The sequence below is a fragment of the Osmerus mordax genome, chromosome 2, assembly GCF_038355195.1.
Source record: "Osmerus mordax isolate fOsmMor3 chromosome 2, fOsmMor3.pri, whole genome shotgun sequence".
Classification (NCBI taxonomy): domain Eukaryota; kingdom Metazoa; phylum Chordata; class Actinopteri; order Osmeriformes; family Osmeridae; genus Osmerus; species Osmerus mordax.
In genome coordinates this window covers 21,779,712-21,807,684 of record NC_090051.1, presented here as the reverse complement: position 1 = coordinate 21,807,684, position 27,973 = coordinate 21,779,712, and the positions used below count along the sequence as shown (strand labels likewise).

Genomic DNA, 27,973 nt, shown 5'->3' with positions numbered 1-27,973 from the left:
AGTGTAATACACAAGAACATTAACATTCTCATCATGTCATTCTAATACAATAGCTTTTTTATACAGTAATTAAGACGTAACAGAAAAACGAAACATTTCCCATCGAACGCTCAGAAATGAGAATGAATTAGCAAAAAAAGATGATTGCGCTCCTTCCATTCTTTAAATCACATTTATTTCTCTATGGTACAGTATGTACAGTGGCCAGGAGAGCAGGGTAATCACAGCCGACAGCGAGGTGAGAAGGGAGGGATATGTGCATAGCTGGGAGGGACACATGCTCCCCATCCAAGAGACTAACAGACAAACAGCAGAAGTTCATCTCACACACGCTCCACTTCACTGACTAATCCTCAATCACTATCTAACCTAAAGGGAAAGTTCACCCAATTTTCATTATATATATATATATTCTTGATTTTTTTTTCTCTTCTTTTAACATTTTTCTATTATCTTAAAATCTTGAAAATTAGGTGAACTGTCACTTTAAGCTCAACACACTCAAGACAGTATACGGCAACAAATATATAACCTCACGCAGGCGTACGCACCCGGCCAATTACATCAGTAGTGAGACAGCCACATCAGTAGTGAGACAGCTACATCAGTAGTGAGACAGCCACATCAGTAGTGAGACAGCCACATCAGTAGTGAGACAGCTACATCAGTAGTGAGACAGCTACATCAGTAGTGAGAAAGCTACATCAGTAGTGAGACAGCCACATCAGTAGTGAGACATCCACATCAGTAGTGAGACAGCTACATCAGTAGTGAGACAGCTACATCAGTAGTGAGACAGCTACATCAGTAGTGAGACAGCTACATCAGTAGTGAGACAGCCACATCAGTAGTGAGACATCCACATCAGTAGTGAGACAGCTACATCAGTAGTGAGACAGCTACATCAGTAGTGAGACAGCTACATCAGTAGTGAGACAGCTACATCAGTAGTGAGACAGCCACATCAGTAGTGAGACAGCTACATCAGTAGTGAGACAGCTACATCAGTAGTGAGACAGCCACATCAGTAGTGAGACAGCTACATCAGTAGTGAGACAGCTACATCAGTAGTGAGACAGCTACATCAGTAGTGAGACAGCTACATCAGTAGTGAGACAGCTACATCAGTAGTGAGACAGCTACATCAGTAGTGAGACAGCTACATCAGTAGTGAGACAGCCACATCAGTAGTGAGACAGCTACATCAGTAGTGAGACAGCTACATCAGTAGTGAGACAGCTACATCAGTAGTGAGACAGCTACATCAGTAGTGAGACAGCTACATCAGTAGTGAGACAGCTACATCAGTAGTGAGACAGCTACATCACTCTACAAGCAAGCACACGCTCTCCTCACAGGGTGCTTTGGTGCAACTAAGTTTAATACAGTTGTTCGGAGCGGAGGGTGAAAGTATAAACCCAGTTGGGGGGGGGGGGATTTGGCAAATGTGTAGCTGCAAAGCATTATGGGGCAGTCCGGGATCTCATTTCAAGCTCTGAAAGTGGCGATCAATCAGAATGACAGTACTTTAGTGTGAAAACATTCCCAACAGCGTCTGAGTTTCGCTCTCTTAGCCAAAAGATGTAGAGAGATGGACTGTATCTACCCACTGAGACGTACACAGTCTAAGAAGGAGGACAAGGAAGTAGGGAGGAAAAACACAGGAGGTTAAGATATTCCAAGGTGGCGTGGTGTCTAACAGTCCACGATAACGCCAATGTTCCGCTGTCGTGATAGTTTCATGCTCGGGTCTAGCCCAGCTAGCTTAGCCCACACGAACGCCCCTCAGTCAGGGCTCCAGAAACAGCCGCCCCAAGGCCCCCCACCCTGCAGCTCCAGCCCAGCAAGGTCCCACCAAGTCCTGGGTAGCATGTGTCCAGAGGTGGGCGCCAGGGTGAGTGGTGGTGATGACGGTAACTACGACGACGACGACAGGAGGCTGGTAGGCGGCGTCCGCCCCGGGTCACGTGGCGTTGACCTCCAGGACGTGGTCGTCGGTGGCGGGCAGCACTAGCACCTGCAGGCCCTGGCTGTGGTTGAACACCTGGCCGGGGCTGAAGGGCTCCAGACGGGGCATGGGGAGGCCTCTCTGCTGCTGCTCCCCGCTGCCCACGGAGAGGACGCTGCCCCGGCTGCGGATGCTGGCCGTGTCGGCCTGGTCGTCCAGGGCCTTGTCCAGCAGGGAGAGGGTGTCGTTCTCCACACAGCTGTCTGTGGACCACAGCGAGAGATCGTTTCAAAACGTAAGCGATATTCCCGTCAACATGAGGGATTTACTTACGTTCCATATTGTATACATGCAGCAATACAACACAAATGTTTCTTCCTCTTGACAAATACAGATTTGTGGGATTGATTAGGTGTGTAGCCCAAAAGCTGTGTACTTGATTCGTCCTCCTGTTTGTCTCAGAGGGGTGGAGCAGGAGGGTCTCACCTGGGTCGGGCTGGATGGCGGGCAGGGCGCTGTGAGGCAGGTACTTGAACACCTGGATCTTGGGGAAAGGCAGGTGTCCGGCGAATAGGGGCATCACCTCGATGTGGATCTTGTGCGTGGCGCAGGCGGCCAGGGGCATGGAGACCAGCCCCGAGCTCTTACCACACACCGCCCAGCTGCTGCTGCTGTCAGCCACTAGGGGGCAGAGCAGGGAGGGTGAGGAAGCACACAGACACACACACACTAGCGGTTCTAGGCACGGGCGAACCGGGCAGCCGCATGGAGAGCGGTGGCATTTTCTGTCATTTTTGTGTTTGCTGCCCTCTGCTGGCATAAAAAAGGTAGTGCGTTTGTGTTCACACCCATTGTCGTGCCGTGTGCAGGGGAAAACCTTGCCAAGGGCTCCAAATGTGCTAGGACCACCACTGCACACACAGACTTACAATCGGTTCCTCTGAGTCAAACGCTGCTCAGGAACCTCCCCCCCTCCGCCTCCCTCCCTCCCCCCCTCCGCCTCCCTCCCCCCCACGCCCCCTCCCTCCCCCCCACGCGCCCTCCCTCCCCCCCTCCGCCTCCCTCCCCCCCTCCGCCCCCTCCCCCCTTCCCTCCGCCTCCCTCCGCCTCCCTCCCCCCCTCCGCCTCCCTCCCTCCCCACCTGCTCACCTTCATACATCAGCTTGGTGGTGCGAAGCCCCTCCGCCTCCCCCTGCCCCTCCACCTCCTCCTCCCCCTCCGAGGGCTCCGCCAGGCGTGTGATGGAGACCTCCAGCCCACAGAGGGTGCCAGAGTGACAGCTCTGCTCCCCGGCGCCTGGCAGGATCTCCGCTCTCAGGCTGTACAGTGTCTGCAGGGGCGACACGGCAACCACAATGAAACTACACACATGACTTTGGTATAGAAAAATAAACTATGGATGTCCTTCTGTCTTCTGCACTGCTGAGGACAGCGGCTGCTAGATGAACAGATGAGGGTGTGAAGACAGGGTCAGGGCAGGAGGGGTCAGGGCAGGAGGGGGTCAAGGCAGGAGGGGGTCAGGGCAGGAGGGGGTCAGGGCAGGAGGGGTCAGGGCAGGAGGGGTCAGGGCAGGAGGGGTCAGGGCAGGAGGGGTCAGGACAGGAGGGGGTCAGGGCAGAAGGGGTCAGGACAGGAGGGGGTCAGGGCAGAAGGGGTCAGGGCAGGAGGGGTCAGGGCAGGAGGGGTCAGGGCAGGAGGGGTCAGGGCAGGAGGGGTCAGGGCAGGAGGGGTCAGGGCAGGAGGGGTCAGGGCAGGAGGGGTCAGGGCCAGGCTGTGCTCACCGTGACTCTCTCCAGCTGGAAGTCGTAGTGGTAGGGCTTGAAGGAGGAGGTCTGGTGGGCGCTGGGAGAGAAGCTGGCAGAGAAGACGCACTGCAGACAGGCGGGCAGACAGGCCTTCCACTTCACCTCCCACAGGCAGAACACACACTGCTTACTGCTCACCAGCTGCACTCCAAGGAGGGACACAGGGATTACAGTCTGTTCACCTCCACACAGTAGAGTGTTAGTGATTACAGTCTGTTCACCTCCACACAGTAGAGTGTTAGTGATTACAGTCTGTTCACCTCCACACAGTAGAGTGTTAGTGATTACAGTCTGTTCACCTCCACACAGTAGAGTGTTAGTGATTACAGTCTGTTCACCTCCACACAGTAGAGTGTTAGTGATTACAGTCTGTTCACCTCCACACAGTAGAGTGTTAGTGATTACAGTCTGTTCACCTCCACACAGTAGAGTGTTAGTGATTACAGTCTGTTCACCTCCACACAGTAGAGTGTTAGTGATTACAGTCTGTTCACCTCCACACAGTAGAGTGTTACGGATTACAGTCTGTTCACCTCCACACAGTAGAGTGTTAGTGATTACAGTCTGTTCACCTCCACACAGTAGAGTGTTAGCGATTACAGTAGTGCTGCTGTACATGTAGAATGTTTTCCCACCATGTGATCACAAATATGAAGGTACAGTATTTTAACAATGTTTTACACTTGTGAATTTTCTCAATGTTTTTCATTCCATTCTATTATATTCAACTATTCTATTCCATTATGTTATATTATCCTCAAACATGTTCCATTCTATTCCAGTACATTCTGTTCTATCCTGTTCCATTCCATTCCTTCCTCTCTTGTGTTCCATCCTCTCCTCTCCCCACCTGTTGTGCTTTAGTGTTGAGGGACTGGAGCTCCAGAGAGCATTCCTGCTGCTGCTCCGTCAGGTGCTGCTCTGTCAGGTGGAAGCTCACGTCCGACACGTTCTGCACACACACCTGGATGAACTTCCTGTAGCGCCCGGGGGGCAGAAACACTGTTAGCTCCCCATCACCTGTCCCCATATCACCTGTCCCCATATCACCTGTCCCCATATCACCTGTCCCCATATCACCTGTCCCCATATCACCTGTCCCCATATCACCTCTCCCCATATCACCTGTCCCCATATCACCTGTCCCCATATCACCTCTCCCCATATCACCTCTCCCCATCACCTCCACATTAAAGGGGAGTTTCTCACCTGTTGCCTGCTGACAGCAGTGAGTGTTTGGTCTTAAAGGGGATGTAGAAGGTGAGGGCCAGGAGGGTGGAGTAGATGGACCAGGGACAGTCTATAGACATCTGGAGTCGGGAAAAGAGAAAAGACACAAAATTTGATTAAAAAACAAAACCACAAAACCACTTAAAATAACATGTAAAACATGTATTTGATAAATTACTTTTGATCTTAAAAAGTAAAGTAATAAAAAAATTAAACGGTATATAATCTTGAGGTAAGTGTGAGGGAGGTCAGGGGGGCGGTACCCTCTGGTCGATGGCGGTCATAGGCGTGTCGGGGTGGCTGTAGCTGCGCGGCCGATGCCGGACCTCCCCATTGGTCAGCCTCTCCCCAGGGGGGCGGTGGGGGCCGGAGGGGATGACGCACAGCACCTCCAGCTGGAACTCCAGGGTGTGGTAGGGGGGCGTGAGGGGGAGCACGATGCTGGTCACCTTCTCAGACGCCTGGATGGAGAGAGACGCCTCTCCCACACGCTCTGGGAGGGGGAGGGAGAGGGGGGGTGGAGGAGGAGACGTGATGGTTCATTATTTGCTTCCGATAAAATGCTTTCTTCCGTGGGGGGATTAACATCATAACACGTCTCATACCCTCTGGATTAAAATCTGGTTAAATCTGTACAGCAGCAATCCTAGTTCCAAAGACCTTACCCCGCCTCCCGCCTCCTCTCCCCCTCCCAAACACACAGATCCATAACAGAGACATCAGCTGATGTTGCTCTGCAGAAACCGAGACTAACCGGAGGCTGCGTTGAGGATGGTGGCGGCGCAGGGCGAGGAGGGGGAGGGGGGCAGGATGGGCATGCTGTCCGTGTTGCTCAGCTGCAGGGCGTCGCCCTTCTTCACGCTGTAGTGCCCCGTCTGCAGGGTGAACCTCACCTTCTGGGGCAGGCCAGCCAGCAGGGGCTCTGAAACACACACACACACACACGCATCGTTAGATGTGTGTGTTTATGTGGGTGAGTGTGCGCTTGTCTGTGAAGTGTGTCTCGTGTGTGTGCTAGTGTGTGTCTTGTGTGTGTGTGAGAGAGTGTGTGCTAGTGTGTCGGTGTGTGTGCGAGAGGCGTACCTGTGAGGGGCTCCACAGTGAGCTGGGGCTCCTGGGAGTACACCTCGTACTGGACCAGGGGGTAGATGTGGGGCAGGACAAACTGGACCTGGCCCACCGTGGCACACAGCTGGCGCAGCGTGTAGGTGCCTGGGTCCCCACTCTGGACAGGGGGAGAGGGGAAGAGGGGGAGAGGGGGGAAGAGAGAGAGAGGAAGAGGGGGGGAGAGAGAGAGAGAGGAAAAGAAGGGAAGAGAGAGAGGGAGAGAGAGGAGGAGGGAGGATGGGAGTGAGTACTTGCAGCATCATAACACAGTCTACAAGTCCACGCTAGTGCACTGTTAAAAATAAACGTTACCGGGGCGGTGAAGACGATGCTGTTGTCTCCGGGCAACAGCGTCACGTTGTGCGTCTTCAGCATCTGCGCTCCGTCGTCCATGGCAACGGGGGCCGGGCTGACGCAGTTGGGCAGGTCGGGCGACGATCCGCTGTCATGACAACGCATGACCAGGTGCGTGTTCTTGCACACCATGCCGGCGGAGTTGAGGGAGTTATCAGAGGGGCTCCTGTCCTGGATCTCATCCAGCTCCAGGGCCGGACCCCCAGCCAAGGACGACTGAAGGGGCCCTCCCGAGGAGCTGCCCGGGGGGAAGTGCACTATCCCTGGGTTGGGTTGTCTGAGAGCCCCCTTGGCCCTGCCCAGTGTCCCAGCCTGCTCCAGGCTGAAGTGCAGGCTGGCGGCCAGCTGCTCCAGAGGTACGGGGACGGGCATGAGGCTGCGGAGGCGGAGCTCCACCTGCAGGGCGGCGCCGGAGTGCACGGACGCCGTTGCCGGGCGGAACTGCAGCTGAGTGAGCTGGGCGAAGGCGGTCATGCTGAGCGCCACCTTCTGGGCTGTGGAGGGATGTGATAAAAAAAGTGTTAAAAAAAAAGTTACTTTTTTATATTAACGTTAATTTCCAAAAACATACATTCATTGAGAAATACAAACTTTCACAAAAATAATTCAATACCATACAACAACAAAAATCGCTATTTTACAAAGGTGATGTTGAATTATTTGGACACTGGCCTCAGTCTACTAATGGCACAATTACACATGAACTCAGAATGTCTTCACCTGCACGCTTACCTTTGCTGTCTGTTGATTGGCCGGCGAAAGTCAGAATCTCCTGACAGAAGTGCTCCCTCTCTTCATTGGTCAAATTCCCATCCCCTGCCAGCAAGGCACTGGTCTGCAAGTAGCTAATGGTGCAAGGTCAAGGACACCAACTGGCCAATAGGGAACGTGGGCTATGTGAATATGGATCAGCCTGATGTGTAGGATATATGAGGGTGTTCACAATGTGAGACAGAAAGAGACTGTTGACGATTGTGGGACGAAAAGGTACTGCCATTAATGACAATATATTTTCTTTCCGCCAGGAGTACCAATAATAGAGATCTCGTCAGCAAGGAAATCAAGCCAGGCTCTTCCTGTCGGGTGGCAGGAACGACGAATGTGTGGTGAGACTCCAAACAGGAAGTAGAATGTGTGGTGAGACTCCATACAGGAAGTAGAATGTGTGGTAAGACTCAATACAGGAAGTAGAATGTGTGGTAAGACTCAATACAGGAAGTATAATGTGTGGTGAGACTCCATACAAGAAGTAGAGGATACTCCTCCGTCCGGACGAGCAGCTTCTGACACGCTGCGATCTGCTTCCTGGTGTGAGTGACGGGCAGCTTCCACCCCTCTGACACGTACGACCTCAGGGCATCCTGCAGGAAGCTCTCTGCATGATCAGGATCCGCCTTCCTCCTACACACACACACACACACACACACACACACACACACACACACACACACACACACACACACGTATATGTTAAGAGTGGGGTGTCATGAGAAGGATACATTAAATAAGCATTAGGAGTGATAGGTGAGGTAAAACATGAGTACACTGTGCACGTTAAGGTAGCTGAAGGTAAAGAGGATCTCACATGTAGAACTCAGCCAGGCTTTTCCCCACCAGTCTGGCTGACCTCATCCTGCCAATGGCCCGGTACATCTCCATCGCAGCATGAGAGAGCTCCTGGGGGGAGAGAGAGAGAGAGAGAGAGAGAGAGAGAGAGAGAGAGAGAGAGAGGAGGACAAAGAGAGAAAGAAGGAGGGGGGAATCATGGAGGGGGGGGGGTTAAGGAAGGAGGGAATAGTATAAAATGGTTGATTCCTAGACAGTTAGTAGACTAAATATCTTCTTTATTGATCGATATGAAGAGGACAGCCCTGCCTGTGATGTGAACTCACCAGGTAGTGTCTCTCGAACGCCTCCACGGACGACAACGCTTCTTTGAGTTTCTTGTACGGGCTCTGCAAGCTGCTGACTGTGGGAGAATGAGAGTCCGACAAGTTAAGAATTCAGCTCACGAGATCTTCTTGGCTCAGAACCACAACTCATCTTTCATCTCCCATCTCTCATCGCTCATATCTCATCTGCCCGGCTTCCATCTCCATCTAGACCCACTCAGACAAGCTAACGAGCGAACACGTCACCCGTTTGGCTCATTGGGACTTGACAGGCGTGTTTACATGCAGTCATCCCAGATTTCTCTGTTTCTGTTTCCCCCTCGTCTCTCACCAGTCTCTGGTCGCTCATCTCCCAGTCCGGCCAGCAGGTCCACCGTTCTGTTCAGGTCCTCTGAGGTGGGGCCCTGGTCGGACACCAGCCCGCACAGGTAACCCAGACACTTCAGCTGGAGCACAGGACAGACACACAGACGTAAGACACACACATTCAGATAACAGCACAGCAACTCAGTCAAGTTCACAAGGAAGGTTCATATGACTTGTATACTGCTTGTAACATGCATTCCTCATTCCTTCCGTGGAAGAGTATTTTACAGCAGATAAATAAAATATATTATTTTTAACTTGAAAGTGCTCGGCGAGGCAGCCACCTTGTCCGTAGCGTAGGCCCACAGGCCCACGGTGTGGGAGCAGTTGGCAGCCAGCTGGGCGGGGTCACAGCAGCCCTCGATCCTGTGCAGCACCTCCAGACAGCTGAGGAACACCCAGCAGTCTAGCGCCCCCTCCAGCACCGACACCTACACAGCAGCACGACAGCTCAGATTAGATTCTATCATGGGCCTAAACTAAGCTAAAATCAGCTAAGATAAGCTAACGTAGGCAAAAGCAACTTAAGCTAAGCTAAGCTAGGCTAGGCTACCTCCAGCAGACGCAGCTCTTGGACGCAGGTGTGCAGCAGCTCCAGGGCCCGGTGGGTGACCTCCCAGGGCCGCTGCAGGAAGATGAGCAGGGTGCACTGGCGGGAGAACAGGTAGCTGCGCAGGTCCAGCAGGCTGGCCTCGCCACGCTGGATGCCCTCTCGCTTCTCCATGTCGATGGGCCGGCGGAGCAACAATCCGCTCCAGGCCTTCACCGGGGCGCAGAAGGAGCCCAGCCAGTTAGCTCCATCTGGGGGGAGGGAGAGGGGGAGGGGTGGGAAGAGAGAGAGAGGGGAGGGGGGAGACAGGTGGGAAGAGAGAGGGGAGTCAGAGGAGAGAGAGGGATGGGGGTTGGAGAAAAGGGGTGGGTGGGAGGAGAGTGAAGGTAAACAGAAGGAGGGAAAGAGAGAAACGGTATAGAGGAAAAGGAAGAAAGAGGGGGAAGCAGACAGGTAAGGAATTAAGGATGAGGATGACAGGGGGAGGGAGGGAGAGAGGAGCAGGGGGGAGAAAGAGCAAGAGAGAGTTGGGAGAGAAAGAAATAGGACAGAAAGAAAGAGTGGAAAAAGAAAGGTGGAGAGAGGAAATGAGCAAAGGGAGACGGACACAAACAGACAGGAAATACTTTGTTTCAGTTGTTATTTCTGACTGGTTTCCATCTTTGTTTGGAGCTAGGCAGTGTGAGATGTGGCAGTGTGAGATGTTGCCGTGTGAGAGCAAACGTCCAACAGAAAACCGTACCTCCGGCTCCAAAGTTGAGGACGTACTGAGTGAAGAGAGCGTCCAGCTCGTCATACTGGACCAGAGCGTCCTCAAACTGCTGCAGCATCTCAAACACAAACGCCAGCTCTTCCTAAACACACACACAGAGAGAAAGATGAGACCACCACAGAGACAGACACAAACTTGCACGTGGAGGTGAGTCACACACAGACAAAACTAAAAAGTGGGACAAATGCACACACACACACAGGAAACACACACACATGCACACAAAGGAAAGACACACACACACACAGGATACAGCCACAAGCACGAAAGGACACACACACACACACACACACACACACCCAGGAGAGAGACACACACGCACCTGCACCATGAAGTATTCGCAGAAGCTCCATCCTGGCTGCGTGCGTTTCTCGCGGAGCGTGCGCATGTCGTCCTCGAAGCGGCCCAGGTTCTTGGTGAAGGACATGAGCAGCAGCGTGCGCAGCTTGAGCAGGAAGGAGCTCCACGACTCCTGCGAACGAGACGAGTCCTTCAGGGGGTCCGACAGAACCACACACCTGGGGGAGGGAGAGAGAAAGGGAGAGTGAGAGTGAGAGTGAGAGAGAGAGAGAGAGAGAGAGAGAGAGAGAGGAGAGATGAAAAAGAGAGGAGAGAAAAATAAAGAGAGTGGCATAAAGCTTGGTGAGGTGTGATCTTTTCAAACTCTGCCCGTAAGATTGTGTGTGTGTGTGTGTGTCTGAGTAAGAAGGAGATAAAGGTGCCGCGTTCACAGGCCTCCTCGGCCGGCGCCGACTCACCTGTCGTTCTGCTTGTTGCAGAAGTCGTTGCGGATCTTGTCCACGATGGAGGAGCGCGGCAGGATGTTGGTCTTGTTCTTCTTCTTGGCGTCGCTGGTCTCCACGACGACGATGACCCAATCGGCAGAGCCGTGGACGCGCAGGCTGCTCTGCCACCGGGTCATGTCCTCCTTCACCGAGCTCTTATACACCTCCGTGTCCTGCAGGGGAGACGGGACGACTTGAACCACGAGGAGGAGGATCGTTACCTCAGCTGACGAGATAACGCATTCATCCAGCGGACGCTTTTATCCAGAGCGACGTACAACACACGGGGGGTTTTGAACCTGCGACCTCGTGATCTACAGTCAAGTGATCTAACCACTGAGCTATACACCCTTATTACCTATTTATTAAAGACATGATTGTGTAGTTTCTGCGGCTGGCTGACCAGAGGCTGAAGTGCAACAACACTGGAACAACAGTGACGACGATCTTACAGTAGATCTTGCAAGTTGACAGCTGAGAACTAGGCTAGCAAGCAAGCAAGCTTGAGTGAAGTCAAACCGTTTTACTCACACCGAATAATGGCTTTAACATGCATATATGTGATATGTAAGCAGCCGTCTAAGAATAGGTACACATCATTAATGAGTAAGCTTGCAGTTAAATAAGGCTCAGCACAATTACTGCTTTTACACAATTTTTAGATGTGTTGGCATATTCGCTAAAACACAGTTGAGTGCAGAATCCTAAACCACATAGAAGGGAACGTTGCTTGGAGCAATGACAGTTTTATGGTTGTGATTTAAATGTTTGTTGTTATAGACATAACTCAAATAAGTGCGTACTGAGTTGCATCGCAAACCCAGAGTGTATCTCTCCAGGAAACTCCTCAGGGAATCAAATGACCAAACACACAAACTCCACAGCCCACATTTACCACGGCTACGATCCCTATTCCCTCTTCCTCTGAATGGATGCCTGTGGCAAACAGCTTTTAAAAAGGGAGTGAAATGAAACATCCCCTTTAATGACCAGGGAGATAATTAAGACCGTACAAAACTTTTAACGAGCTAACCTACTTACACCGCTCAGCACTGCCTACTGTCCATTACGCAACATCATCCATGTTGGTCACGAGCCGCTGACTGCACTTCCTTAAACAACCGAGGCTCCCATGCCTGACTATCAATCACCCTCCATGTTCCTGTTTCCCACTGAGCTCTTCCTCTGGGCAGGCAAACAGGGGAGCAGTCATTTGGATTTTGCAAGGAGTGCAATGAAAGATAAGAGTTTGAATTTAGAGAATGCGTGTGTGCCTGCTGAAAAATATTGTTTCTGAATTCTCAAAACACAAAAGGCAATCTGTGAAGTCTGGATTGATTCCATAAGAAGCGCTTGTGGATCCCTGAGTGTGTGTGTGTGTGTGCGCGTGCGGGAGAGAGAGTGTGTGGACAGGAAACATCAGCAGAGGGCCATTCCACTTACACAGCAGTCAGTCCAGTAGATGTGAAGGAAAGGGAAGGTTAGAAGGGCTTTGTTTCCCTCTTTAGGGAGAAGGTCTTCCTTGAACTGGACAAAGTTAGCTTCCAGGTGAATCATCTTAGGAGCCCTGCCATATGTCCTACAGAGACAAACAGCACAATAGAAATGTTCTTTAGACATGCTTATACAGCAATAAGCTTCTATGACTTTGAGTAGTGGAATGCAATTTTGACGGGTAGGCTATCCATTAGCCTAATTCGATCACGTTTTCTTTTTGGACTTTCCAATGCACGTGAGAGTGTACTCGATGCTGCAGGCCTACAATAGCGGTAACTATCATCCCAAAACGACACCAGTTCATTTATATCCCATCATGCCCTTGGCAGCACTCACCTCCTCCACTCCATTGGTTCCCTGGGGAGCTGCTGGGCCAATGGGGTGTAGAGAGACGTAAATAAAGCCTGGTCCCCAGCGCCTGAGTGGACAAGAGGTGTAAGAGGAGGAGGGGGGAAGGAAGGGAGGGGAGAGAGAGAGAGAGAGAGAGAGAGAGAGAGAGAGAGGGACAGAGAGAGAGAGAGACAGAGGGAAGGAAAGAAGGGTGAAGGGGTGCAACACAAAGTCTCTCAGATGATACCCAATAGCCATTACCCATCAACACCTGAACTGAAATGTCTATTTAAAATGTTCTCGTGTGGCGTTCCAGTAGCTCACGGGATAAGTGTGTACAACACTGAGGCCTTACCACAGCAGCCTCGGTTTGAATCCAGCCTTGGCCCTTTGCTGCATGTCTCCCTCTCTATCTCTCTCTCCCTCTCCCTGCCTGCCTTTCCTGCCACACTTACAAAACTGTCCAATAAAGCATGAAACATGCAAAACAATACATCTTTACAATGTTCTGCATAGTCGTGTTACTAGTGTTTGGTGTAGACCGCACCATTGCTAACAGTCCAGCTTCCCCTGTCCATCCACCACAGAAAGCCGTGCAAGTCTGTTTGGCTATCACCTTCCTGCTTCAGTTTGCCCTCACGTCTAGAGCTTTAAAAAGCACAGGTGTTGAAAATGTACTGGGACGGCAGGTGAGACCCCGACCCCTCTAAAACCAAACACCGCTTGTGTTGGAAGACGTAGGACGAGGGAGGTAGCAGATGGTACCAAGTCTCTAGTTCGTAGCATTCTCTACCGCAAGTGGGCTAACGACGCATAATGCACTGAGAACCATGTAAGAAGTTGGTCTTCTCGTGGGAAGAAACATGTTGGGTTGGTAAAACGTAGGCTAAGGCAATAGGTTAACTTCCAAGACATGCAACACGAACATATGCTGAAGGGAAACATCGTGTGTTCCTTGAGCGGAGTCAAGATCCTGTTCGAGCGTTGTTGTGTATTTAGTCGTCACATGGCAACAGCCATGGGTCTCTAATCTGACTGAAGCACGGCTAATAACACCACAACAGTTAAGCAGTGCGTCTATCCCATAAAGAGAGACTTGGTCTTATGGGGTAGGGATGTTTGGCACGTAAAGATACAACCAGTAAACGTATAGAGGCGTATGAATGAAACCCAAGCCCTTGCTGTCTAAAACGGGACCGACAAGTCATCTTGGCCGTTTTGACCAACCACACGGTTAGTTCAGATCCCCGCTGTAGCCTATGACTCCACAGCCGTACTCGTAGATTCATCAGCGTTAAATGGAGAAGGCAACACACTGACGTCCGAGCGAACCCTGGCAAAAGGGTCAATTCCTAAAATAACCTTTGAGACGCGAGAGGCCGGCATGGGGGTTAGACTGCCAATTTGTTCATTCTATGGTCGCCACTGCAATCGGTGTGACTTTGATGAACACTTATCGCAGCAAGGTGCATTCTTGCGTGATAACAGCAGGTACCAAAAATTGCTGCACGAGCTCTGACGTATCCATAGATAGGTAGCTACCGGCTAGCATGGTAGCTAATGTTGCTAGCTAGTTGACATATTATTACTCGAAACGAGATTCACGTCCAGAGACTACGGTATCCCATTTCTATTGCTGGTCTATCATGCGATATAAATACACATGCCGTGCTGTCTAGTTAGGTATTAACATTCCACGCTATAACCTCGAAGGCAAATTGCAGTGGCAACTGTTTCGTTTAAGTCAAGAACAGCAAGTGTCATATAGCTAGCTAGCTGGCTAACGTTAGTTAGCGTGCTAGCTGTCAGGCTGAATAAATACGACTGCAACATCGGAAAGAACACTCACATGTCACAATCGGCTTGTTTTCCATAGTGTAAATAATTGGCTTTTCCTCTTGAGGCTCCATGAGTATTAACGGTGGCCCCCCATGAAAATGTCATCCGAAAATCCAGGTTGTTGTTAGTAAATGCTTATGTGTGCAGTTGTGATCAATCGATGGGGCCCGTGTCCCCTTGCACTTCCTGGAACACCTTCATACGAACTACGTAAACTCCACGTAATTTAAAGGGATAGTTCAAGAATCATGAATAATTACACTTTCCTTACAATGTGTTATGTGTTCAAGATAAGAAGGTAATTAGACACGTTTACTGTTTTCATAAATATACTGTATTGTGAGAACACATTTTGTCATTATTTTCCAAAATGATACAATGGACACATAATGTAAACCTGTGCTAGGCTTGCTTATAGATTTGTTTTGGAATTCATGTTCAATGACCTTTCTAAACAATTCTACATGCTATTTTATGTTGATTTTCTTAACAGGCTTATCTATGACATGATAAATGCATGTCGACCGACACATGCTTGCATTAGTTCAGCAATTATACGAGTGAACATTAATCATCGAGGTGCATCTCTTTGATATTGTGAGCTGTCTTCTACTGGCACAAGTTGGAACAACTACAGTATCACTTCAAGTAATTTCTACTTTGTTGTTGATTTCCTTAGCAGTCTCACACAAGGCTGATCTCAAACTTCATTTTAACTTCCCCTCCATCTCTTTTTACTGACCAACCATTTCTGCTCTTCCCTCCCACACATCGCTCCTACATTTTCTTCTATGTTTCGTTCTTCCAACATCCTTTTTAATTCCTCCATAATTCTTCCACATTCGTATCATTTCACCTCCTATCTCTTTCATTTATCCTTTCTCTACTTCTCCCTGTACCTCTTCTGTATCCTCTCTCTGCTACCCCTTTCCTAGTTCCTTTTCTTCTCCTTCTTTCTCCTTCTCTTCTAGTTCCCTTTCTTCTTGTTCCTCCCTCCTTTGCTCTCCTTGCTCCCTTCTTTCCTCTCCTTCTTCCCTCCTTTCCTCTCCTTCTTCCCTCGTTTCCTGTCCTTTCTTCTCTAGTTCCTTTTCCTCTCCTTCCTCCTCCCTTTCCCCTCCTTCCTCCTCCATTTTCAATCCTTTCTCCTCCTTTTCTAGTTCATTCCCCCCCCCTTCCTCCCCCCTTTCCTCTTTTTGCTCCCCCTCTCCTCGTTCCTCATCCTCCCCCCTTTCCTCCTTTATCCGTCCATGCTCATGTCCCAGCAGCACACCCACCTCCTCCTCTCCAATGCCTGGTTGCCCCTCCACCCAATCATCCATCTCTCCCCTCTCCTTCTCTCCATCCCTTTCTCCATCTTCATCCTCAGTTAGCCTCTCCTCCCAGCCCTCAGTCTCCCACTCGATCTGTTCCACCCTGGCCTGCATCTTGCGGTTGCTAGACTCCAGCTCCATCATCAGACGAGCCAGTTTGGTATGCAGGGTGTCCAGGTTCTCCTCCAGCCTCTCCAGCTTGGTCTCTACCTTTTCCTTCTCCTCGCCCTCTCTGCTCTCCTCCAGCATGCCCATCCTGGTGAGGATCTGACGTCCTTTCTCTTCCAGAAGGCGCTTGGCTGCCGGGAACTCAGATAGCGTGTCTGTCAGGTCCTCCTTGGACAGACTGAAGAGGTCAGAGTGGCCGATGCTGCGGATGTTAGCTGTCCTGCGATTGCCCGATTTGTTACCTATGAACACACGCCTGTTTAACGCTGACATTTTAAAATACGAGACGTATATGATGTGTCTGTACTGATCGTCCTGATGTTTGAAATTGTGCTGGAAAACAACAGACATACACAACTTAAACCTAAACACATCCATCAATCCATCCTTCCAAATCACGACTTAACATTTTTATTTCCTCAAGTTGTCACCTTTGATGTTGAGGATGCTAATCTCCCCGAAGAAATTCCCATCGCACAACACAGCGTACTGTGTGACTCCATCGTCTGCCACCACGGCCAGCTTCCCCTCCTTGATGATGTACATCTCATGTCCCACATCCCCCTTTTTACACACATACTCCCCTGGACTGTACACCTGCAGGGGGAGGGGAATCAAGATGGAGAACACCCCAGAGACTTCAAAATGGAGGAAGTGACATCTTAAGTTAGGGGAGGAGAGTTGAGGTGTGAGGGTGAGGAGGTGTGTGTGAGGGTGAGGAGGGGTGAGGGAGGGTGAGGAGGAGTGTGTGAGGGTGAGGAGGGGTGAGGGAGGGTGAAGAGGGGTGAGGGAGGGTGAGGAGGGGCGAGGAGGGGCGAGGAGAGGTATGTAGAAAGCTGTAGAAGATTCTGTTTTAGCTGACCACACATACACAGACATTGCCACAAAGGGAATACATCCCACTGATGGTACCAGACAATGTGCAGGGTTTAAACGGATTCCAACTATTGACCTCTGACCTGTGGCGTGAGTTTGAGCACAAGCTCCTCCAGCAAGCTCTTCTCACAGTTCTGGAAGATGGTGACCTTGGAGAGGGTCGGCAGGTGCACGCTGACAGCGATTTCTGTCTGGAGTTGGACCGGCAGCTGCTGCAGGATCTCGTTCTCCCTTGTGATCTTACGGTTGATGTACAGGTGCTGATACCAGCCGTTCACACGGTTACGCAGCTCATTGCTGATGTCACGGTTACGCAAGTAGGCTTTCACCTAGAATTATGAGAAGAAGAACGTTTGGACAATTTATTTGTACTTGAACGCCCTGGGACGAATTGGACACCATGTTGAGGCCCAAACAAAAATTCCAGTCAAACTAGCTTCATTATCATATTTGATCTTGGGCCAGTGTGACTAGAGGATCACTTCCTGGTCGTATTTGTATGACCTCATCTGTAATCCCAGTGGAGATGGTTCCGGACCCTCACCAGCTCGTGGTTGGGGAAGAACACGTGATCACGATCCCTCAGGCTGGTGATGACGTTGCCTACGTTTCCCACGACGGAGGCGAACACCAGCACGGCGATGAGCAGGTCGGCGATCATGAACAGGTACTCCTCCTCGCGCTGCGGCTCCGGCGTGTCGCCCACCGTGGTGAAGATCAGTGCCGAGAACCAGAAGCAGTAAAAGTACTGGCGGCGCATGGAGGCAAAGTCAGGGTTAGACATGTTGGGGTACACCCACTGATCTTCCCCGAAGCCTATGTATCTGGAGAGGGAGAAGTACACACAGGCGTTCCAGTGGATTAGAACAAAGATGTAGAGCATGAGTTTGGTGATGCGGAAGGTGTTTGGGTAGGAGGTCCGTGTTTCCATGCGATCCAAGGATTCGTTGAGGCGGGGAGAACGCAGGAAGCGGTTGATTCTCACTAGGGGGGAGTGGATGCCGAAATAGATATAGAGAAGGTCCGTGGGCAGAATGGACACCAGATCTAACAGGAAGCCAGAAGAGCTGAGGTAATGCTTCTTCAGAAGAGCTATGTCCCTGACCAGAATGCCTTGCTCCAAGTATCCTGCAGAGGGCATCACAGATACAGAGCATGTCATGTCAGGATGTTCATAATTGCAGATAATTGGAGATGCACATAATGATAAACACTGTCATCACAAAGGGCTTAGGGTTTCAAAGATCGAGATAAAACCTAATGGACGAGCTTCACACAGAGGAACAAGAATGGTTTGATATATTTCCTTGATGCTCACATTTTCGGCCAAGAAATATATGAAAATGACCTACAGTAAATTATTTACCTGTTCGAAATTTGATGATGGTATCGATAACAAATAGGAAATCAAATATGTAGTCCAATGTGAGCCAAACCGCCAGGAAGTTTTCCTCAAGGTCATAGAAGCATGTCCTAGAAATGAAAATGAAATAAAACATTTCATTACATTCATGACTGGCAGCAGTCACATTCTACCTCAAAGACAAGAGGAGCTACATTCAGTGCACACACCTAGCAATTATGATGACCCAGTTGTAGCTGATGGGAAAGATCATAACCTGCAGCCATCCATAGTAAAATTCCTCAGACGGATCGACCACCCACTCTCTCCAGCTTGTTGGCACAGAGAGAAAGGACTGCATTAAATGCTGTCAGACGATGTGCACATTGTTTTCATCACATCAGAATAATTCCTTCAATCATTCATCAACCTGGCTACATCACAAACCAATAGCTGTTGTTTTGCTTTGTCATTTGTATCCCACCAGTCACTCACTTTACTTTAGGCTTCACTTCCTTTGCCTTCTGCTCATCTTTCCCCTCGTCTTTTTTCGCCACTCCATCTCCGCCCTCCTTCTGTGTCCGACGCCATCGGAACAGCTTCTCCCATCCGCTCATCCTGTGTGTTCTCTCCAATCTCAGACGGAAAGACTTTAGAGCATTTTCTCTGGGCTAAGGTGACCCGTGTTCACATCTGACATGATTCACCTGTGTCTTTTCGGTTTGACTGACAAAGCCTGACAGCCTTAACAAAAAGTGTTGACTAACAGTGAGTATAATTGCCCTGCTTGGACTGATTGGCTTGTGCTTTGCAGCATTGCTTGTTTCCCATAATGAGCAGCCTCACCTGGGCTGGTGATTTTGGTCACCATGGAAGTATGGCTCTCTAACAAACACAGGAAGGACCCCAGGGGCTTGTTTATCCTCAAGGTGTGTAATAACCTTCCTGTTCAAAACTAAAACATTACAATATAGGTCTAAGAGTAATATTTGGAAACTTGTGTGCAAACATTGATATATATATATATCACAAGTTATTTTACAAATTATTTTCAATATGTAATTTTCAAAAGGAGAAAATAAATATGAGTTGAACTTGTTAGTATACAGATGTAAGGTAGGGAGAACAAGTGCTCCTGTATCTTTTGGATTAATCTTTCTTCAAGGGCGGTAGAGGAGGGAGTTGACTTGGAATAGCGGTTCTGGAAGGCGTCATTGCGTCCTCTGTCCGGGATCTTGCGTGTGGGTGTGTGTGACAGAGGAATTCCAGTAAGATGGCTGCGAAAAGGAGAGAGTGATTGTGAAATCAGATTTTGAATTTTAAATTTAGGTCTAAAGGAATATTCTATGTGACAAGCCAAAGGACAAGTAGTCAATTTAGTAGTCAACAAGAACCTATTTTCTCGCTGCCTTCCCTCGCGCTACTGCTGATCTGCTGACAGCGGAGTTCACTGGACCTCTATCGTTTGCAAGGTGGCACTGCTAGCAAGGAAGCTAGGCTAACCAGCTAACGAAATCACTGCTTCTCAGCAACAGGGGATAGCTACTTATTTTCAAATCTATCAACCAGGTAAGAAACTAACTACTTCACTTGCCAGTTTGGCAACATTGCCATTCATCCTTTTTTTAACTAAAGTGTTCAAAATATGCTAAATATTGCTGAGCCTCGCTAGCTAGCCAGTTAAAAGATTGACGCAAATAAGCTAGCTAACCTCTAGTATCAGCTAACTAGCTCAGTTGGCTAACTCAATCAGTGCCCGCGCCTTGGTACGTTACACATTGGCTGCTTGTTTATTTTATTCACTGGCAATATGCTGTGGTGGAAATTATTCGCTTGATGTACAGAAAGGTATCCGATGCAAGTTACCCAATCTGTCTAATTCGTGAAAGTATTTTTATTTTCTTCTCGTGATAGTGGCTATGGTATTTTCTATTCGTAATGCTAATTCAAGCTAGCTAGTTAGCTAACGTAGCTAACGCTAGTAGTACCAGCCACTTGGAATGTGAGCTTAGCTGTCGTGACAACATTACAGTACTACAACTAGCCAGTAGCTCTACCAATTAGATGGTTTGAGGACTTTATTGTAGTTTGACTGACATTTAGATCACTACAGCTTGCGGCTGTCAGCCCACTACTGAGGAGGAAAGCCTTTTCCCAGTTTGTTGACAAATTATCAGTTTCTGAAACATCAAAAATGGCCCCAGTATATTCTAAATGTATATTTGTTTCATGTGTGGTAACACCACAACCCTGCCATGGATACGAAGGAGCGCTCTGGTAGCTAACGTGGTTATGATTGACTTTATTGAGTCACAGATAATGGATAGCTTCTTGACTAATGATTGATTACAGACGTGTGGTAGCTGACATGACCAGCAAGGAAAGAGAGCCTTTATATGAAACAGGGTCAATTTATATAATAAAAAACGAACGGGATCATTTCCCCTACCCCCCAGATTTTCCTCAACGTCTGTGGATAGCAATTGAGTTTCTGCGATATAGATGCACCCAAACCAGTTATCATACACTGCTCTGTTAGTGTGTGGGATGAATGTGTGTGGGTGGTCAAAGAAGACCCACTCTAGCGGACCTGACTCTGCCTAGGGGCAGAACAGGCTGGGCTGAAGTGCCTCCCTGCCTCCCTGCCTCCCTGCTTCCCTGCTTCCCTGTCTCCCTGCTTCCCTGCCTCCCTGCCTCTCTGCTTCCCTGCCTCTCTGCCTCCCTGCTTCCCTGCCTCTCTGCTTCCCTGCTTCCCTGCCTCCCTGCTTCCCTGCCTCCCTGCTTCCCTGCCTCCCTGCTTCCCTGCCTCCCTGCTTCCCTGTCTCCCTGCCTCCCTGTCTCCCTGCCTCCCTGTCTCCCTGCCTCTCCTCACTCTACCCCTTCCTCTGTCACTGAACAGAATAGGCATTCTGAGATCCCATAAAACGTAGCAGTTAAAGCCTGACCTAACTAGAGCATGACCATAATTTAGACAAACCATTCCCATGATTGGGGGCCAACCACTGCCAAAATGCCTCTCACTGCACCCTGGCAGTCTGGTGTTGTGTTATTTGTGGTGTCTTTCCGAGTGCTGGGAGACCTGGGTATTTGCTCTGCGTGAGTTCAGTGCTATTAACTCACCCTAACCTCTGCCATGTATTCCTGGTGTATAATTTCCTGCCTCCTATCATAAGTTTCCTGCACTGGGACCTGAACAGCTGAACTTTGAGCCTTTTACAACTGGGAAGAATTTGACCTGAAAACGAATGTCCCATTGAGTAGCACTGACAGTCCTCCTATTGCATTTCTCCAAGCTTATCTTATTGACATACTCCTTTATTGGGACTGAAAGGTTGTGTTTATTGTTTTCTGACTGAAATGTTAGATCCCTTGCTGAGCAGCTTGAGATCAGTTGTTTTGCTCTAAAACCAACAAGTCTGACATCTTATCTTGTTCTCACTGCCTGTGATTATGCAGAACCTTGTTCGGCTTGACTCAGTTAATCATATGAGATTCCAGTCATTTAATTAGTGAGCGGCAAAGTTTAAATTGGTACACTGAACCATATTATGTCAAAAAATTCGCTGCTTCAGAGCTACTAAGACTTGTAATTGTCAGTTTTTTTGAAGTCCACAACCTGTAATACTGAGGTTATAAGTTTCCATAGGTTGTGGAAGGTTACCTTAGAGTTTCTCTTCTGAGAATTTAAATGAACATTGTCACAAACTGTCGGCAGGATTGCCAGGTGGAAAGCTGTACTGTACGGAACTGTAACAGTTCTTTATGTCTGGCTAATAATTCATAAGGTAGAGAAGGAAATGCCCTATGAGACATAATTGAAGTTGGTTACTGTCACAGCATGCTTAAGCCGTGTTAGTTTCCCTGTGAGGGAGCTGTATAAGGAACTGAATCTGAGTTCTGGGAGTGGTTGTTGGAATGCCGTCAAATCCTTCATTCATCATCCAAACCACAAAAATCCCAGTAAGTAATCATAAGACATAATTTCAACTCCCTGTCTGAAAAAGAACAAATGTCTGCCAGCTTGATGTCTGTATTCTATCTATCATCCTTGTGTGTGTGTGTGTGTGTGTGTGTGTGTGTGTGTGTGTGTTTGCGGTCGACCCCGCCAGGTGTGCCTGCTACCTTGAGTGTCCTTGCTACCTGCGCAGCTCTTTGATGACACATCAGCTGGTTAGTTTGTCTCATCTTTACAAATGAGCCTGGGTCACGTGACCATACCCCCTCAGGATTCTCCTGAGTTTGTCCCTGTTTCCATGAGAGAGGAGAGCTAGCGGAGCAAATTAGCGAGGGGGTATGAGAAATGCAACCTGGGCGAAAAGCACAGTCCTTCGCTTGTTGCCGTGTGGTGTTTGTGGTCGAGTCGCTCCATAATCATCTCCCAACACAAGGACTGTCCTGTTCTGCCCTGCATCGTTAAGCAGTGAGACCTGACCTCTCGTTTAGTCTCAGGAAGTGTGACAGGGTGGACCGACAGGGCTGTCAAGGCTCATCTGTGACGGCTCTGCCTGCCTGTAGCTGCCTTCGTCCGTGTTTACTGCTCAGTGTTGTAACAGCAAACTTCCACCCTCACCTGTGTGTGTGTGTAGGGAGTCAGGTGGCTGAGCGGTGAGGGAATCGGGCTAGTAATCTGAAGGTTGCCAGTTCGATTCCCGGCCGTGTCAAATGACGTGGTGTCCTTGGGCAAGGTACTGCACCCTACTTGCCTCAGGGGGAATGTCCCTGTACTTACTGTAAGTCGCTCTGGATAAGAGCGTCTGCTAAATGACTAAATGTAAATGTCTCCTCTCTCCGTCTAGGTAGGAGTTGACGTCCAGAGAAAAGGCCCGTCGGGGTTAAGCTGCTCCCTGAGCCAGAGAACGCTCTGGGCAGCTGGGGACATGCCCCACAGCTTGGCGTCTGTGTGGACCACAGCCAACATGGAGGCTTAGCCGCCAACCTGGGCCTGTGTTCAGGTAACATGTTTTTTCTATTTTACATTTCAGTAGCCAACTGTCTCTGTCTTAATGTCTGGTTAATCCACACGTGACAAAGCTGAGTGAGTCCCACCGAGGCGTGACTGTAGACATGGCAGGTCAGGCATTGCGAGTTGACGTTCGTCAGAAACCCCTTTCGGAGTGGGAGAGATGGGGGCAGGTGGGAGTGGGAGAGATGGAGGCAGGTGGGAGAGATGGAGGCAGGTGGGAGAGATGGAGGCAGGTGGGAGAGATGGAGGCAGGTGGGAGTGGGAGAGATGGAGGCAGGTGGGAGAGATGGAGGCAGGTGGGAGAGATGGAGGCAGGTGGGAGAGATGGAGGCAGGTGGGAGAGATGGAGGCAGGTGGGAGTGGGAGAGATGGAGGCAGGTGGGAGTGGGAGAGATGGAGGCAGGTGGGAGTGGGAGAGATGGAGGCAGGTTCCCAGTCCTGTTGGTGCACAAGGGCTTGCTGCTAGTCACATGGTCTGTGCATCATACAGGCTCCAGCGATAACCTAGTTTCTGGTCTCAGATCTCCTCCTGCCTGAGCCAAGTATAGCGGCGTGTTGCTACGGATGCGTCGTATGGGGAAATGTACAGCAACACTGCTGCCTAACAGAATGTAGGCTAGCCGGTTCATGCAGTTCAGTTAACAGATGTTTTGAATCGAAGAATTGGCAATACCTGCGGGTAGAGATGCACAAAAACTACTTGTTGGTACTTGTTCCGGGCCAGTATAACATGGCAAACACTCATATTTGGTAACAGCATCCAGAGAAGGGAGACTGGCGTTGGTCACGGTTTGGAATGGAAGGGAGAAAACAGGACAAGGGCAGATATCGCTATACATTTTAATTTTTAAATTACGACGTAGTTTAGGCGCCAGGCATGTGTTGCTTAGGCGGCTGCCTTAACTGAAAAGTGCTGCGGGAAACCCTGTAATCTAATGCTTCCGATTACGAGTACACTAATGAATAATAATCTAGCCTGTAAACGTGATGTCACTGCTCCATCTAGGAACTTTTACACAACTGTTTTACATTTACATTTACATTTAGTCATTTAGCAGACGCTCTTATCCAGAGCGACTTACAGTAAGTACAGGGACATTCCCCCGAGGCAAGTAGGGTGAAGTGCCTTGCCCAAGGACACAACGTCAGTTGACATGACCAGGAATCGAACTGGCAACCTTCGGATTACTAGCCCGACTCCCTCACCGCTCAGCCACCTGACTCCTTTTAACCATGTCCTGATCCTGAACTTAAGCTGCAAGCAAGAATTTCATAGACAAGCTGAGTAGCAATGCCACACCCCCCACCCCCTCCCCGCCACCCCTCCAGCACCAAACTATTAGGCTACTTTCCCAGAGTACTTGACCATCAGCTCAGCATCTTTCTTTAGCTTGTGATGACTAGTCGCCAAAGCTTAAGCTGCAGCAACAACAACCACATGTATCCACAAGACTTTGCAGAGTTGTGCAATAGGCACAATAAGCTCACCTCCCTTTGGGGCCTCGCGCTGTGAGTGTTAGAACGTGGTCAGCAAGGTTATGGTCAGCTAACCTCTGTCATGCTCCCTGCATGCTAACCTGACTCACCAGATGGTTTGTTACACGTATCCATCTGGGAAGTCGTCCATGGAAACTGTTTGGAAAAGGTCTGGCATAAAAATAAAATAAAAAAACTTGGCAGGTGATTGGATGAACCATCCGTCTATCACAGGATAACTTCAACCACGCCCATAACTGCCAGTAGTTCCTTCAGGCACATACAAATAAATGATTATTGTGTGGTCGTGATCTCGTAAATCCAGTTGTCACGCAAGATTACCCTCACACTGCCCGACACAGCTGATTAGAACCAGGCCATCTCAACAACACCAGCTTTGCAAGTTTGACACACCACTGAAAGTTCAAATGTGTCGCTGTTAGTCAGGTTCAACACACACACTTTCGTTTAGTCATATTTTCCATCTCTGGTGTTTTAATGGTGAGATGTAGCCATGCCCAACTGCTGTTAGGTTATCTGTAGTGTAACACTAAGGGTTTCGGTAGGGTAGTGTACTTTGGTTTGTCATTGCGCTAACTCACTTTGACGGTCACAGTTATTGTTTTAGGTAGCTGTAAAGCCAGGTTGTTAGTTTAACGCACTCCCAGACTGCTCTACTCCTCTGTTGGATCAGGAAGTGACATCCCGCTGTGAGGGGTTATGACAGGTGTGGCCCTTGCCCCTGGGCTTAGCTGCTGAAGCGGACTTGAAGGAGGGTGTTACAGAGCCAGTGGTGTCTGTTGGGATCACTGCTTTCCCGTAGTGAAGGATCTGGCTAGCCCCAGCTATAAATACATAGCAACTCTAAGGGACTAGCACTGTAACTGGAACCAGCCCGCGCCAGGCTATCCTCGGGTACTGGGTGGGTGTTTAGTGCTCTGGCATGGTGACTTATCCTCCAAGACCTTCCATAGCGTGCGTAGAGTCCTCACGCCCCCAGGGCGCCTGAGGGGCAAGGTGGCGGTCGTTTTAAACGCACCCCTCTAGTAAATCACGGGCCCGGATGGCAGTCTTGTTATGGATACCAGGAGAGTGTGTTTTGTCTTGGGCACGCTCCTCCAGCTCTCCACCACCTTCCGCGCCCAGGGGCATGATGATGTCACTGGAACAGGGAATCGGGCTGGTCGGAAAAAAACAGTAACGTCGTGTTTGGAGCTGTCGTTGTTTGTTGAGGAGGGCTGGGTGTAGCCGGGACGCCTCTCTCTGTGTTGCGCTCCTTGTCTATCCACTCCTCGCCCGCCTGCTCCGCTCCCAGCCTCCCAGTCCATTGACAGCGTGAGTTACGCAACCAGAAGAATGCATTCCTCGCGTCCCTACTCAGGTCCGAATCGCTGCGTTTTGTCCCAGAGCAGACATCTGGCTTGCGGTCGGCTCCTCTTTTGTTTTGATTGCAGAAAGGGAGACCTGAATGCCTGTTAGCCCAGCCCTCCAGTACTGCCACAAGCTGCAGGGCTGGTCTGAGCTCAAACTCAAGCGCTGGCCTACAAAATGAAATCCAAATGTTCATACCCTTCCTCTGAGTAATGTTTCAAAGGGCTTTGTGCTGCTTCTGGGACTACAGGAGCGGGCAGGCTGATGTAATGTCCAGTGAACAGTGTGAAAGCATGATTGTGGTTTGATGCAGATGGATGTGAGTGCCTGGGTCACTGTTCATGTGCTCTGGGCTAGACTAGAGTCTCAGTGGAGATAAGAAGGACCCTGATTTGGGATTAGAACCTGCCTACCTCCCAGTCCATCTGACTCTCATATCTAAAACGACAGTGTTGTGCTGAACCTCATAACTGGATCGTTGCGATTATTTTTGTTGTCCTAAAACGTGTTATTCCTTGCCTTACTAGTCGCTCTCGATTCCTGATTCACATTTGTGTTTCTTCCTGAACATTCTGCACACCCATCATCTCATTCTCACCCACTCTCCTGCTGTCTCTAGCCCTCCATCCTCCTCTCTCTGTTATTTTGTTTTGTTCGCTCCTCCTCATCTTGCCCTCCATCTCGTCCTCTCTCTCCAGTCCTGTTTCTGCTCCTCCTGTGTGGTGTGTGTTGTGAAGGGAGTGTTCAAGGCGGAGTGAGTGGACTACACGTCTGACTCACTCACAGCAGGATGAGGACCAACCAGACTCCAAACTCTTAATAAGGAGAGAGATATCAAAGGGCCTTCTAGACTAGTCCTTTATCCATATTCATTATTGCCTGCCCTAGAAAACAGGTTAAGGACAATGCTAATTCAGGCACCATGCGGTAGGATGACTTTTTCCAGCTGTAAGAGCAGAATGTTACACGGTATGTTAGGCTAGTGTGTTAGGATCGGTTGGGTTGGTTGGGTTGATTTAGTTATGTAGACAACACGTATCTGTGCCTTTGGGGTGAGCGTCAGGTTGGAGTGGCAAGTGCAAACAGAATGTGTGTGTGTGTGTGTGTGTGTGTGGCCTCTTTGATCTCCCTCACTCTCACCTTTGTTGTGTTTCTCTTCACACGTTGGGGCCGACCCCTTGTGTGTTTCAATCTCTCTCTCTCTCTCTCTCTCTCTCTCTCTCTCTCTCTCTCTCTCTCTCTCTCTCTCTCTCTCTCTCTCTTACACTCTCTCTCTTACACTCTCTCTCTTACACTCTCTCTCTTACACTCTCTCTCTTACACTCTCTCTCTTACACTCTCTCTCTTACACTCTCTCTTACACTCTCTCTCTTACACTCTCTCTCTTACACTCTCTCTCTTTCATGCTCTCTCTATCTCTCTCTCATGTCTTGTTTTTGTTTGGTCTCATCCTCCTTAACGACCACGTGGTTTCCGTCACTTCAGCGGTGACGAAGACTAGAACCAGGACCTGTAGGTTTACCCATGCTGTTTACTTTCTCTCTGTGTTCCATAACTGCCATTTATTGGTGAGGAGACATTATAGCTTTCTATCGAATTCCTCTGTGTTTTTTTGGTTGTTGTAACTTTTCTAAATGTGTTTCTCAGTTATCAGTGGCATTATCTCCACTTGTTGACAGTGAAGGAACGGCATTGCTAAATGCTGTCATGCCTCTTAGTTTTCCTTTATTTAGCGGAGAGGCTGTCTACTGTTTGACACTGTGACACTACTTTCTAAACCCCTCCATTGAATCATTAGTCTCGTTTCTGTTCCATCTCTGCAATGCTAATGCTAACCTTGCTAATGCTAAACATCCTGTTGCTAATCATACAAATGCAAAAAAATCTAACTCTTAACATTGTGTTGCTAACCATGCTAACTCTAACCATGCTAATGCTAACAGGCAGTCTGACAGAAATACTGAGTCAGGTGCTTGCGCTAGACCAGTCATG

General features: G+C 49.4%; 2 protein-coding genes across 2 annotated transcripts; both read right to left on the bottom strand.

Moving 5' to 3' along the window:
- Positions 1 to 11: 11 nt before the first annotated feature.
- Positions 12 to 14,623, bottom strand: trappc10 (trafficking protein particle complex subunit 10). The gene is made up of 23 exons (XM_067260947.1): positions 14,486 to 14,623; positions 12,643 to 12,724; positions 12,253 to 12,388; positions 10,783 to 10,982; positions 10,347 to 10,542; positions 9,995 to 10,106; positions 9,256 to 9,503; positions 8,987 to 9,133; positions 8,668 to 8,782; positions 8,337 to 8,413; positions 8,030 to 8,121; positions 7,705 to 7,845; positions 7,177 to 7,289; positions 6,403 to 6,938; positions 6,067 to 6,208; positions 5,738 to 5,905; positions 5,247 to 5,476; positions 4,963 to 5,063; positions 4,604 to 4,730; positions 3,730 to 3,894; positions 3,098 to 3,278; positions 2,435 to 2,629; positions 12 to 2,211 (listed from the first exon to the last, which is right to left on the bottom strand). Exons 1-23 carry the CDS (start codon positions 14,544 to 14,546, stop codon positions 1,964 to 1,966), a joined length of 3,813 nt encoding a protein of 1,270 aa, XP_067117048.1. The 5' UTR covers positions 14,547 to 14,623; the 3' UTR covers positions 12 to 1,963.
- A 5-nt stretch (positions 14,624 to 14,628) lies between these two features.
- On the bottom strand, positions 14,629 to 18,460 carry cnga4 (cyclic nucleotide gated channel subunit alpha 4). The gene is made up of 7 exons (XM_067261470.1): positions 18,402 to 18,460; positions 18,196 to 18,302; positions 17,374 to 17,957; positions 16,913 to 17,158; positions 16,385 to 16,550; positions 15,746 to 16,195; positions 14,629 to 14,681 (listed from the first exon to the last, which is right to left on the bottom strand). Exons 1-7 carry the CDS (start codon positions 18,443 to 18,445, stop codon positions 14,629 to 14,631), a joined length of 1,650 nt encoding a protein of 549 aa, XP_067117571.1. The 5' UTR covers positions 18,446 to 18,460.
- Positions 18,461 to 27,973: the final 9,513 nt, after the last annotated feature.